The sequence below is a fragment of the Miscanthus floridulus genome, chromosome 13 (genome assembly GCF_019320115.1).
Source record: "Miscanthus floridulus cultivar M001 chromosome 13, ASM1932011v1, whole genome shotgun sequence".
Taxonomy (NCBI): domain Eukaryota; kingdom Viridiplantae; phylum Streptophyta; class Magnoliopsida; order Poales; family Poaceae; genus Miscanthus; species Miscanthus floridulus.
In genome coordinates, this window is record NC_089592.1 from 27,946,262 (window position 1) to 27,958,968 (window position 12,707).

The 12,707-nt window shown below is 50.1% G+C and overlaps 1 protein-coding gene across 2 annotated transcripts; it reads right to left on the minus strand.

Annotated features, from left to right (window-relative positions):
* Positions 1–329: 329 nt before the first annotated feature.
* On the minus strand, positions 330–12,381 carry LOC136500401 (obg-like ATPase 1). Of its 2 annotated transcripts, XR_010770019.1 has the most exons (13): positions 12,166–12,381; positions 10,918–11,085; positions 10,632–10,755; positions 9,962–10,053; positions 9,776–9,874; positions 9,540–9,653; positions 8,898–8,962; positions 8,269–8,385; positions 7,853–7,928; positions 1,410–1,502; positions 778–828; positions 497–698; positions 330–466 (listed from the first exon to the last, which is right to left on the minus strand). XR_010770019.1 is itself a non-coding variant. In XM_066495741.1 (12 exons), the coding sequence occupies exons 1-12, from the start codon at positions 12,247–12,249 to the stop codon at positions 600–602; spliced, it is 1,182 nt and encodes a 393-aa protein (XP_066351838.1). In that variant the 5' UTR covers positions 12,250–12,381; the 3' UTR covers positions 330–599. The 2 variants fall into 2 exon arrangements, 1 of the variants encoding a protein (XP_066351838.1); XM_066495741.1 differs by having other exon boundaries at positions 330–698.
* Positions 12,382–12,707: the final 326 nt, after the last annotated feature.

A 12,707-nucleotide genomic window follows, 5' to 3' on the forward strand; every position in this document is an offset into this window, starting at 1 on the left:
AAGCATCCCTATTGGCACCAGCGCCACTCTTCCAGGATGGGCAAGGCCCATGAGGGCAACCAAGGCACAATGGCCCCATTCACTGGTCTGAAGCTTGACGGGTTCGGTGAAAGAGAAACACTGTAGCATGTGAGGAGGAGCCGGCTGGTCTGGAAAAACCAGACCAGCGAGGGGGGGGGGGGGGGGGGGGGGGGGGGGGGGGGGGGCACACATAGCTTCTACAATTATTACTTTATACACGTTTGGTCCGTCCACAAGCAATAAATCATTTGCAGTTCGACCAGCTTACACAATGAACAAGGCAAAACCGAACCCACAGAACTCAGGCGATTCTAAGCTTCTGGTAACAGCGAGAGCTCAAGCACAAGTTATACAACCGTGCATGTTATTTCATTACAATCCTTCAACAGTATGGAGCCTCGTTGTACAAGCTTGAGTTACCGGAACCTGGCTACTGGCTAGCGACCTCAAAAATGTAGAAATAGGGGCTAGCGACCTCAAAAATGTAGAAATAGGGGGCAAGATGTAACACACTGTTGAACGAGAAATTCGGGGGTAAGATGTAATACACTATTGATGCTATCATCTTCATACATTTTTCACTTCTTCCCGCCACCAGACACGTTGAATTTGAAAAAGATGATGTCCCCGTCCTGAACCACATAGGTTTTCCCCTCCTGCTTGTATTTTCCAGCAGCCTACAGCACACATTCGAAATTCAAGTCAAAACTCAAAACAGGCACTTAACAAGAATGTCCTTGGAGAAGGAGTGTATACCTTAAGAGCAGATTCACTGCCCAGTTCTTTCAGATCTTCAAACTTCATTACCTGACCCACAAAAGTAGAAGTAACAATCATATATGAAACTATACTGTTTAAACATGAATAGAGCTAGAGTAAACAATGCCAAAAGACTGGCCTCATCAGCTAGTATATATCCAAACATTTATAGTCATTTATAGTGTCAAGGTAAAAGAAAAATTGTCAACAGGAATCGGATGCTACATGTTTTCTAGAAGACATGCCAGAAACTACATATTATTTCTAAAGTGCTCCTGCGGACACAGCCATACCTCATTTATAGTATACATAAATGCTACAAGATTCAAATCAGTTCATTGGTCTATTGCTGGTTTTAAATGGGCATGTATTATTTTGTATTTTTCCTTACTAAAAGTGTGCACAAGTATGAACATCAAAAAAAAATGGAGGGGGTGCTGATAAATAGATATCATAGACAGAATTACCAAGAAGTCAAATTGAGTAACTTTAAAAGCATCTAGATTCACAAACAATCAAAATGGTCATCGAGTAGGACAGCTATCCAAAATCTGGTCCTGTTTAACTTATAGGTTATGCAAATCACAATAGTTAACAACTATGGCCACTACTTAAATAGCAGAGGTTACCTCAGCGCATATGAAGCCCCTTTCAAAATCAGTGTGAATTGCACCAGCGGCTTGAGGAGCCTTAGTCTGACGTCTGATCTGCCAACACTTTACCTGAACAAAAAAATCACATTTGTTGCTGAACCAGAATTCAAATCACATTCTCCTACTGGAAAAGTGCACATAGAAATGATCTTTCAAGTTTCAACTTCAACTATTTGCACAACTTTTCAAAAATATTCAAAATAGCGAAAGAAATTACTAAAGTTCAATGAAAAGCACATGAAGAATACTATGTTAGTCGCTGAATTCTCACTCTTGATAGTAGGAGAATTCTTACTCTCATCGAGAGAGGATGACACTAGGAGTTGGGGCAATTTTCTTGTCTATTTCTCACACAAGCTCACACAAATGCCATACCAACCTGTTGTTAGTCGCTGAATTCTCACTCTTGGTAGTAGGAGAATTCTTACTCTCATCGAGAGAGGATGACACTAGGAGTTGGGGCAATTTTCTTGTCTATTTCTCATACAAGCTCACACAAATGCCATACCAACCTGAGGGGTTGGGGTTACATATTTATAGGCTGCTAGCCAGCCAAGCATATGCCAAGATGCTAGTCTAAGATGCTAATATGCTGTCCTAGCTAAGATGCTGCCCTCTAGTCTAAGATGCTGTCCTCTAAGATGCTGTCCTCTAGTCTAAGATGTTGTCCTAAAAACAGAAAAACAGCCACAAGGACCATGACCATGTGAGCATCATAGCCCCACAAAGACCAGCCACACATGAGACTTATCCATCATTCTCCCCCTAAGTCTTGTGCGTCGTCTTGTGGGAGAGTTGAACCATCCCGGTCTTGGAGCAGAGCTCAAGGAACTTGATCCTCCCAAGGGCTTGGTGAGCAGGTCCGCAAGCTGGTCCTTGGTGTTGATGTAGCTCGCCTTGATGCTCCCTTCCTCCAAACAGCCTCGGATGAAGTGGTACCTCACCCGGATGTGCTTGCTGCGTTCGTGGAACACGGGGTTCTTTGCCAGGGCCAGAGCGGACTTGCTGTCCACCCTGAGCTCCACCGCTCTAGTGTCTCTGCCGAGGAGATCACCAAGCAGTCGAGCGAGCCAGAGCGCCTGAGTCGAAGCGGTGGAGGCCGCTATGTACTCGGCCTCGCAGCTGGACAGGGCCACCACCTGCTGCTTGACCGACTGCCAGCTAACGAGGCACTTGCCGAGGAAGAAGAGGATCCCGCTCGTGCTCTTGCTGGTGTCGATGTCGCCGGCGTGGTCGCTATCGCTGTACCCGACGAAGTGTGCCGCCCCAGGGCACCTCGGGTAGTAGAGGCCGTGGTCGAGAGTCCCCGCAACGTAGCGGATGATCCTCTTCACAGCCTGCTGGTGCTCCGTCGTCGGTCGCTGCATGAACCGACTAACGTAACCGACGGAGAATGCCAAGTCCGGCCGTGTGTGGGCGAGGTAGCGAAGGCTCCCCACAAGACGCCGGTACTGCGTAGCATCCACCTCCTCCGTCGTGCTGTCGCGGCTCAGCTTCAGCCTCTCCTCCATCGGAGTGAGAGCTGGGTTGCAGTCGGTGAGCCCAGCTAGCTCAACGACGCGCTTGACGTAGGCGGTCTGTCGAAGCGTGATCCCAGAGTCATCCTGGTGTACCTCGATTCCCAGGTAGAAGGAGAGAGGCCCCAGGTCACTCATCTGGAAGGTGGCCTTCATCTCTTCCTTGAATGCCGCCACCTCCGCATCCTTGGTGCCGGTGATCACCAAGTCGTCGACGTAGACACCCACCAGCAGGGCATTACCTCCATTGCCCCGTCGGTAGATGGCCGCCTCGTGCGGGCTTTGCTCGAAGCCCATCCCCTTTAGCGTGGAATCCAGCTTGGCATTCCACGCCCTCGGTGCCTGCCGCAAGCCATAGAGGGCCTTGCGCAGGCGGAGCACCTTGCCCTCCTTGCCGGGGATCGCAAATCCCGGCGGCTGGTGCACGTAGACATCCTCCTTCAAGTCACCGTTAAGGAACGCCGACTTGACGTCCATGTGATGAACATGCCAGCCCTCCTGGGCAGCTAGCGCAAGGAGTCGCACGGACTCCATCCGTGCCACGGGAGCAAAGGCGTCGTCGAAGTCGACCCCCTCCTGCTGCACGAAACCTCGTGCCACCAAGCGAGCCTTGTGCTTGACGATGGCGCCGGCTTATCCCTCTTCAACTTGTACACCCACTTAAGGGTGATCGCGCGGTGACCACGAGGAAGGTCAGCAAGCTCCCAGGTGCGGTTCTTCTCAACCGCATCCATCTCCAACTGCATCGCGGCGCGCCATGCCGCGTGTCTCTCGGCCTCTGCAAACGACCGAGGCTCGCCGTCGTCACACGCAAGGTGCAACTGCGCCTCCAGGTCGTGAGGCACCGGTCCCGGCACCGGCTGGTCGCCGAGAAGGTTCTCCACCGTACGGTACCGCAACGGCTCGCCGTCGTGGTACGCGTCGAGGCGCTCCTCGTCGTGAGAGAGCGGAGTAGCGAGCTCAACCGGGCCGTGCTCGACACGAGCTGGTGGTGGAGTAGACGTGCCCGGAGTGGTGCCTGTCGGTGCTGGAGTGCGTGGCGTTGCCGGCTGTGGTGGAGCCGGCGAAGAGCTCATCGCAGCCGAGGTCCTGGCTGGAGAGCGTGGTGCTGTCGGAGTAGCAGGTGCCAGGGTCGGTGGAGGCTCGGAGACAGGGGTAGACGCGCTCACCGAAGAAGAACTGCCTACTCCCCCAGCTCCCTCGAAGTGGACGTACTCGACAGTGAAGTCGTCGTACGTCGGAGCCGAGCCGTCGTCCACTGCCTTGTCCCACGCCCATCCTCGCCCTTCGTCGAACACAACGTCGTGCGCCGTGCGCACACGCTGTGTCTTCGGGTCGAGGATGCGGTAGGCCTTCGAGCCCTCCGCGTAGCCGATGAACACTCCCGGAGTGCTCCTGTCGTCGAGCTTGCTGATGTGGCCAAGCTCCTTGGCGAACGCGAGGCAGCCGAAGACCCGCAAGTGGGAGACCATCGGCTTGCGCCCATGCCAAGCCTCGTACGGCGTCCTGCCGTCGAGCGCCTTGGTAGGCGAGCGGTTGAGGATGTAGACGGCCGTCACCACCGCCTCTCCCCAGAAGACAGCCGGCATCCCCCTCTGCTTGAGGAGGGCCCGAGCCATCCCCACAACCGTCTGGTTGCGCCGCTCGACGACGCCGTTCTGCTGCGGGCTGTACAGCGCGGAGTAGTGGCGCTGAATGCCCTCGTCAGCGCAGTACGACGCGAATTCAGCCGCCGTGAATTCGCCGCCGTTGTCGGTGCGCAGCACGCGCAGCTTGCGGCCGCACTCCGCCTCCGCAGCAGCCTGCGCGCGTCTGATGGCGTCCGCAGCCTCTCCCTTGCTGCCGAGGACCATCACCCACATGTAGCGGGAGAGGTCGTCGACGAGCAGCAGGAAGTAGCGTCGTCCTCCCGGTGTGGCCGGTGTCACCGGGCCACACAAGTCCCCATGCACGAGCTCGAGCCTCTCCTTGGCTCGAAAGCTCGCCCGCTGGGGAAAAGGGAGTCGCCTCTGCTTCGTCAACACGCAGACGTCGCAGAGCTGCTCCACATGGTCGAGGCACGGCAGGCCTCGCACCATCTCCGTGGCACTGAGCCGCTTCAGGGCCTCAAAGTGAAGGTGCCCGAAACGCTCGTGCCATTGCCACGCCTCGTCGTCCCGACAAGCAGCGAGACAAAGGGGTTGTGCCACCTGCACGTTAAGGACGTAGAGTCGATTTGCGCTTCTGGATACCTTGGCAAGAAGGCGACGACGACGATCCCAAATCCTCATGACTCCGTCCTCAACCACCACGCGCGAACCGTTCTCATCCAGCTGTCCCAAGCTGATGATGGGAGTTCCTCAACGCGGGGATGTAGTAGACTCCGGTGAGCAGCCTATGCTCACCAGACACGACGGTGAAGATGATGGAGCCGACGCCCTTGATCTCCACGCCGGAGGCATCCCCAAACTTGACGGAGCCTCGGACGGTAGAGTCAAGCTCGGTGAAGAACTCCCGTCGACCGGTCATGTGATGGGTGGCGCCGGTGTCGAGGCACCACCCGTTAGTCTTGTCGTTGCCGGAGCTGTCGCCGAGGAGGGCGTGTGCTTTTGGCTCGTCAAGGTGGAGGAGAGCCACTGCGGCCAGTGCCGCTGGAGGTAGCTCGATGCTGGCATATGCCATGAACAGAGCCGGCTCCTCCTCCTCCGCCTATGCGACGTGGGCCTGGCCGCGTCGTGGCTGTCGACAGTCCTTGGCCCAATGGCCAAGCTGGCCGCAGTTGCGGTAGGCGTCGTCTCGTGCCGGCTTGTGCCTGCCGGCGGTGCCGCCCTGGGCGCCTCCGCGGGCATCACCCTCGGCACGTCCTCGCGCCCCGGCCTGGGCGTCTCTGCGCGCCTTGCGTGGCTTGCCACGCTTGCGGCCGCCTGTCGCGGAAGAAGGCTCCCCCTTCCTCCGGTCACCTTGGCTGGCAAGCCACTGCTCCCGAGTGAGGAGGAGCTTCCCGCCAGTGGTGATGGGCCCCGAGAGGGACTGTGGCTCATCGCTGTCGACGACCTTGAGGCGACCTATCGCCTCCTCGATCGACATCGTGGAGAGATCCAGCAGAGACTCGATCGAGCGAGCCATCTGCTTGTACTTCTCAGGGACGCAGCGGAAGAGCTTTTCGACAGCTCTCTCCTCGCCGTAAGTGTCGTCGCCGAACTGCACCATCTTCTGCAACAGAGTGTTGAGACGGAGAGCAAAGTCATCAACGTCCTCACCTGGCTTGAAGGCCAGGTTCTCCCACTCCTTGCGAAGTGCCTGCAGTGTGGACTTGCGGGCGCGGTCGCTGCCGATGCGTGCCGCAGCGATGGCGTCCCAAGCCTCCTTGGCAGTCCGCTTGCTGGTAAGCGAGAACTGCATCTCGGGCGAGACTGCAGCGATGAGAGCATCCAGCGCCCGTCGATCTAGGTCGTAGTCGACGTCGCCATACTGGACTGCCTCCCACATGTGCCGCACCTGGAGCTTTACCCTCATCACCGCAGCCCACTCGACGTAGTTGGTCTTGGTGAGGGTAGGCCACCCACCACCGGGACCGACGTCCCTGACAACAGCCTGGAGCCCGTGGTAACCACGGTACCGATCCGGGGAGAGAGAGCCACGCTGCCTGTGAAGGCCGCGCTCTCCATCGACCCGTCGGTACCGATCCGGGGAGAGAGAGCCACGCTGCCTGTGAAGGCCGCGCTCTCCATCGACCCGTCCGCCACCGTTGCCGTGCGCGCCTCCTCCAGGAGCGCCGCCGCCGTGCGCGCCTCCTCCAGGAGCGCCAACGGCGCGTCCGCGCCTGTCTGGGCTACCACCGCGCTCGTGGGCGTGCGCGGCTGCCCCAGGAGCGCCACCGCCGTGCGCGCCTCCTCCAGGAGCGCCGCCGGCGCGTCCGCGCCTGTCTGGGCTACCGCCACTCTCGTGGACGTGCGCGGCTGCCCACTGCGCCGCCCGCGCTCGCGCTGCCTCCCTCCCTAGCAGCTCGAGGTCCGCGTCGGCGGTGTCGTCAGCGGAAATGGAGCTGCCGATGCTGCCGCGCAGAGCCTCGACCTCCGCCGCCGCCGCACGCGCTGCATTCGCCGCCGCCGCTGCCTCCACCTCCGCTCTGGCTGCTGCCAGCTCCGCCGCTGCCAGCCTCGACGCCCTTGCCGCCGCCACAGCGGTCTCTGCCGTCGCTCGCTCGCGTTTCTCTGCCGCGGCAAGTTCGGCCTCCTGCCGACGCCGCGTGCTCGAGGCGACCGAGCGCTGAGACTGCCCTGCGGACATAACGCGCTACCGGGGGGCTGCTACGTGGGGAGAGAGCTGCTTCAGACGAGCTAGGAGAGGAGTGAACAGGAGCGGCCGGAGGAGCTGCTGCTGCCAACAGCTGGGGCTGTTGTGGGGCTGGGAGAGAAGATGAGCAAGAGATGCTTAGGCTACAGGATAATACGGCTCTGATACCAGTTGTTAGTCGCTGAATTCTCACTCTTGGTAGTAGGAGAATTCTTACTCTCATCGAGAGAGGATGACACTAGGAGTTGGGGCAATTTTCTTGTCTATTTCTCACACAAGCTCACACAAATGCCATACCAACCTGAGGGGTTGGGGTTACATATTTATAGGCTGCTAGCCAGCCAAGCATATGCCAAGATGCTAGTCTAAGATGCTAATATGCTGTCCTAGCTAAGATGCTGCCCTCTAGTCTAAGATGCTGTCCTCTAGTCTAAGATGCTGTCCTAAAAACAGAAAAACAGCCACAAGGACCATGACCATGTGAGCATCATAGCCCCACAAAGACCAGCCACACATGAGACTTATCCATCATACTACAATTTGATAGGCAACTTTGTAGTACTGTTTTACTGTTTTAGCAACACATAACAAAAGGATAGATTATGCTGCACCGAAAAGAACAAGTACCTCATCAGGACCAGCAGTGAAAAAGTATATCAGATGAATTGCTGCAAAACCAGTCTTGATAATTTTTGGGATCATGCTGCAGGGCATAATAGATAATATTTTAGTTGAAATTTAGAACCAATGAGAACTTGGAAAGTTGTCGAACAATTGAAAGTTAGAAAAATGTTTTTTTTCTTTCACAAATATTCACCTTGTACAGAAGAATTATTTCAACATGATATTTGTCTTAGCGATGAATATTCCAGCTTCTCAAATTTTGAATTCCATAAATCATAGAAATAATATACATGTATTTTAAGATGTTAGTATGTCCTAGTAGAAACTGTCACCTCATGACATAGGTCCGTAGCATCATTAGAAGCATTTAGCATGACCAAGCTAACCAACTCCAGTATCAAAAGTGTGAATTAACTTACCTTGTTATCTGGTTTTCGGCGCAATATTTGGCAGCTTCATCTTCTGGCATATCCACTAGTTTCTGTTCAAAAGCACAGCTGAAAGGAAGTATGGTTTCACCACCATGTTCCTGCACCCTGATGAAAAAAAGTATATCAGCTCATGTGTGCTATAATAATACCAGCAAGCACATAACATACATTACCAAGGAATATATATCACATTATTGGACCATTAAAGTGGCTTAGAACAGATATAACATGACTAAGATCTATAACATAAGGAAATTGCAATGTATTTAGGAAGAGTGTTTCACATAAGGCGGGTTCAAATGTCAAAAAAAATAGTCATATGGCACATGTCACTTAACCTGGATATTGTGGTCCACTGTACAAGTATATCAAAAAGATCCACCATGAACCAAAAAACAAGCTTTCTTAAATCTAAGTTCCATTTACAGATATGATGTGGCTCTAAAATAGCAGCTGATGTGGGACCAACTTGCCAGTGTGGAGCAATCTCTACCAGAAAGCAGGATCCAGATTTTAAAACATGTCATTTGGTTGTGCAACAAATGCCAAGAATCTAGGGTTTTGTCACTTGGATGGCAAAAACTAGCACTTTGGAAACAGTCTTCGAGAAACAATACCAAGCATGTATCTTGGGTAGAAACTTGTTCTTTTTTCTCTGGAAGTCCTTCTCACTCATATTCACCTGCACAAAAAAGAAATCGGTACAGCTCCCAAGTCATTTAATGGTCAGACAAGCCATTGTAAAAGGCCATCTACAGTTACAAATTGTAGCGTACTCATTTCAATTATCATAAAGGGTCAAATGGTCTCATCAAATGGTTAATTTAAACTGATTTGGTTGAAATTGGTTGGTTCCACAAATGAAAAATATGCATTTTCTTTTGTTATTACTTACTAGGCATGTACAAATAAATCCATTTCATAATTGATAATGCATCATACAATACAAGGATAATTATTACGGAACCATTCAAGGCAAACTAGGGAACTAATACTGGTATCGAGTAAAAGCTCCAACACAACCGGCAGCAGAAATTTAGATACAAGGAAACAGAACAGAGTGCATGCAAGAAGGTGATAGGCCATAACAAAACATGTAAAATATGTTCAACTAGAAAGGCAAGCATAAAAAGTATCTTTTTCCTAAACCCAATATGACGCCAGTCCAAGCTAAAAACCATGGACAACTTGAACTTCAAAGTTTCTCATGGTAGACTATTGACTAATAGAATGGGTGCACAGAAAGAAGAAATTCATACCAAATAGACAACTGGCTTAGCTGAAAGTAGCTGGAATGTATTCAAGATCTCAATGTCAGCAGCTTTCCAATCTCCTAAACGGACATCTTTCCCTTCCTCAAGATGGGCTATGACCTGTCCAGATTAGGGAAGGAACATAAGTTACTGATAAAGAATTTTCATTTTCAATTATATTTTATTAAGGCTGCTAAAAGACCCATAGTTATGCGGAAGAATTGAAGTAATTAATGCCGCACCCTCTCACATAATTCATGCTCAATTTTGAGCTGCTTATCATTGCTCCTCTTCATTGACTTTTCAAGGTCCTCAAGTCTCTTTTTCATGAACTCTATATCCTGCACAGAAAATAGAATAGAACATCGTCAAAAGAAGATTTAAATGTTGTACAGCTGAAGTTGCAAATCAACAAAATCCAATGAAACCTTTAGTCTGAGCTCTTCACTAATAGTTTCCATGTCTCTAACAGGATCTACTGTATCATCAACATGCGTAATTTCTGCGTCTTCAAATGCTCCTGAAAACCGTATGCAACACTCGATTAGTTAATATGATGTGTAATTAATTAGTTAGTAACTAAACCTTGCTAAAGAACATAAATTTGCGAAGTGAATTACATGGACTAGTCATTTTGGGGTCCATTAGAACTACAAAATATTTATCATTTTTTATCTGTAATACAAAGTTACTAGCAACAATTACGAGGTATCAGCACACAACGAGAAACAAAAAGGGAAAGGATGCTAAACCAATTATTCAAACAGCTATGCATATGTTGTGAATAGATAACATATATACTGATAAGAATACACAGTTGCCAGCTTCTTTGATTATCACTCTTATCACAGATGTTGTTTGCCACAAAATGAAGCAATATGGTAGCCCTATTTTCACTTAATATCGGAGTAAACTTCTAGTTTATATGTAGTACAGACTAAAGAAGCATTAGATCAATCGAACAACTATAAGACTGACGGTATCTTAAAAACCAAATGCATGATCTGCAACACAGCAGTAGATGTTGATTAAAATAATGCATAATAATTTGTTAGAATACTAAATACCAACATTAACAACATTAGAAAAAAAACGTACTTAGGACATGAAAGATTCCATCAACAGCACGTATATGTGAGAGGAATGCATTGCCCAGGCCATCCCCAGCGTGAGCGCCTCTAATAAGCCCAGCTATGTCAGTTACTTCCAGATGTGCAGGCACCTGCACAGAATTTCAACGACCACAATGCACATGAAACACGATTTGAACAGTCATTTTACATCTGATGATCTGAAACATAACCTCAGAAGCTAGTCATTACAATATGAGCCCCCTCCCCCCATTGTCTCTGCCACTGAATATGAGTAAAGAAAAGAAACAAACCTCACTCTTTGGCTTGTAAAGTTTGCAAAGCCAATCAAACCGTTCATCTGGAACATTCACACGCGCCTCATTTGGTTCGATGGTACAGAAAGGGAAATTCTCAGCTGGGATTGCCAACTTTGTTACTATGTTGAAAAAAGTTGATTTCCCAACATTTGGCAACCCAACCTGCAGAAATATCAATCCGAAAACTGAATTAGGCCTCATCTTACTGACTTACATTTCCATCTTATCAGTGACAAACATGAATCAATCAAGCGGCCGGTGATGGGATTATAGCCAAATACAAATGTAATTTTGCCATCGAGCTAATCACATTTGAGCACGAAACTTGATGCATAGTCAGCACTCAGCGCAGAATGACCAAACAATTGAACCATTCGTAGCTTAAAGAGTGACCAACACATGCAATCTAAAGGTAGGGCATTGTGATTTGAGAAGCCATGATAGTTCCAAAACAATAGCTGACTTTAGCTTTGTCATAAGTCAAACATCTCAAACTTTTACCAAGTTTTTGGAAAAAAAAAATGTATGAACATCTACAAGTTCAAATAAATGCACTACCAAGACATATTAATGAAACTAATTTGATGCATTTTTCTATAACTTGGTTAAAGTTAGGATAAAGCTAAAGTGGACTATAATTTAGATTGGACGGAGTATATAAGACTCACAAATGCCCTAGGCCTCTAACATGCCACTAAAGGAAGCAGTACATCACCGCAATAGCTATAGCTACAAGAGAAACATACAGAATTACTGCCAGATATATGCTACGTGCACACCACAACAAAAATATGTATCAGTGCTATTATGCCAAGTCATATCCTCAACAACCATAAGTAAAAAAAAAAAAAAAAACAAGAAGCACAGAAACCAATAATAACCATTCGATCACACCTGGCACTCACTATCCAACTTCCAAGGAACAACACGATAGCAGGATCAGGTAAATCCGTGCCAACAACAACCCGAGCCTCTGAAGCGAATATCTCCGTGCACCAGGGGCAGCAAGCGTACCGCGTGCCTCGAATCAATTAACCACGAAATCACAACCTAACGCTCCCATCCAGGCATCCACAACTCATTAGCTCAGAGCCCGTAGATACTACCCAGAACGTCAGGCGAGCCCCACAGCCGCGCTGCGCTCGCTCGGTCCATTCGAGGTGCCCCAGAACGGCTACGAGATCCAGCAAATCGCAGCGGCTACAAGTAGAACTAGGGGGAGGGGGATGGAATTGGGCTTACGATCCCGATCTTGAGGTGGGAGGAGAAGCGTCCAAGGATGGGGCGCTCAGCAGGGGCGGCGTCCTTCTTGGCCTTGGGAGGCATCGTCGGCGGTCGGCGGCGATGCGGCCGGAGGAACCTGGGATGGCTAGGGTTTTTGGTGGGAAGCGGAGGGTCGGCTCTCGCGGTTGCCGATCGAGTGGGGGAGATGAACACGGATGCTGGGCTGGGCTGGGCTGTGAGATGGGCGATGGGATAGAGTTTTTTTTTTTTTACACTCGGTTTTATGCTCGCGAGTTGTTACCTGGAGCAAGAAATTTACGCCACTATATTGTCCACGTGACATTTTTTTTTGTTGGCATCCTAAACGTTTCTTAGGGCCTGTTTAGTTCCCCTCCAAAACGCTAAATTTTTCAAGATTTTCCATCACATCGAATCTTTGGACGCATGCATGAAGCATTAATTATAAATAAAAAATAAAACTAATTACACAGTTTAGACGAAATCCACAAGACGAATTTTTTAAGCCTAATTAGACTATAATTGGATACGAATTGTCAAAT

Coding starts and splice junctions, on each gene's coding strand:
- LOC136500401 (XM_066495741.1), bottom strand. CDS start 12,249: ATGCCTCCCAAGGCCAAGAAGGACGCCGCCCCTGCTGAGCGCCCCATC. Junction 9,654..9,775: donor AGCATGAATTATGTGAGAGG/GTGCGGCATTAA, acceptor TAATCTGGACAG/GTCATAGCCCATCTTGAGGA. Junction 1,503..7,852: donor TCACTGCTGGTCCTGATGAG/GTACTTGTTCTT, acceptor TTTTTTGTTCAG/GTAAAGTGTTGGCAGATCAG.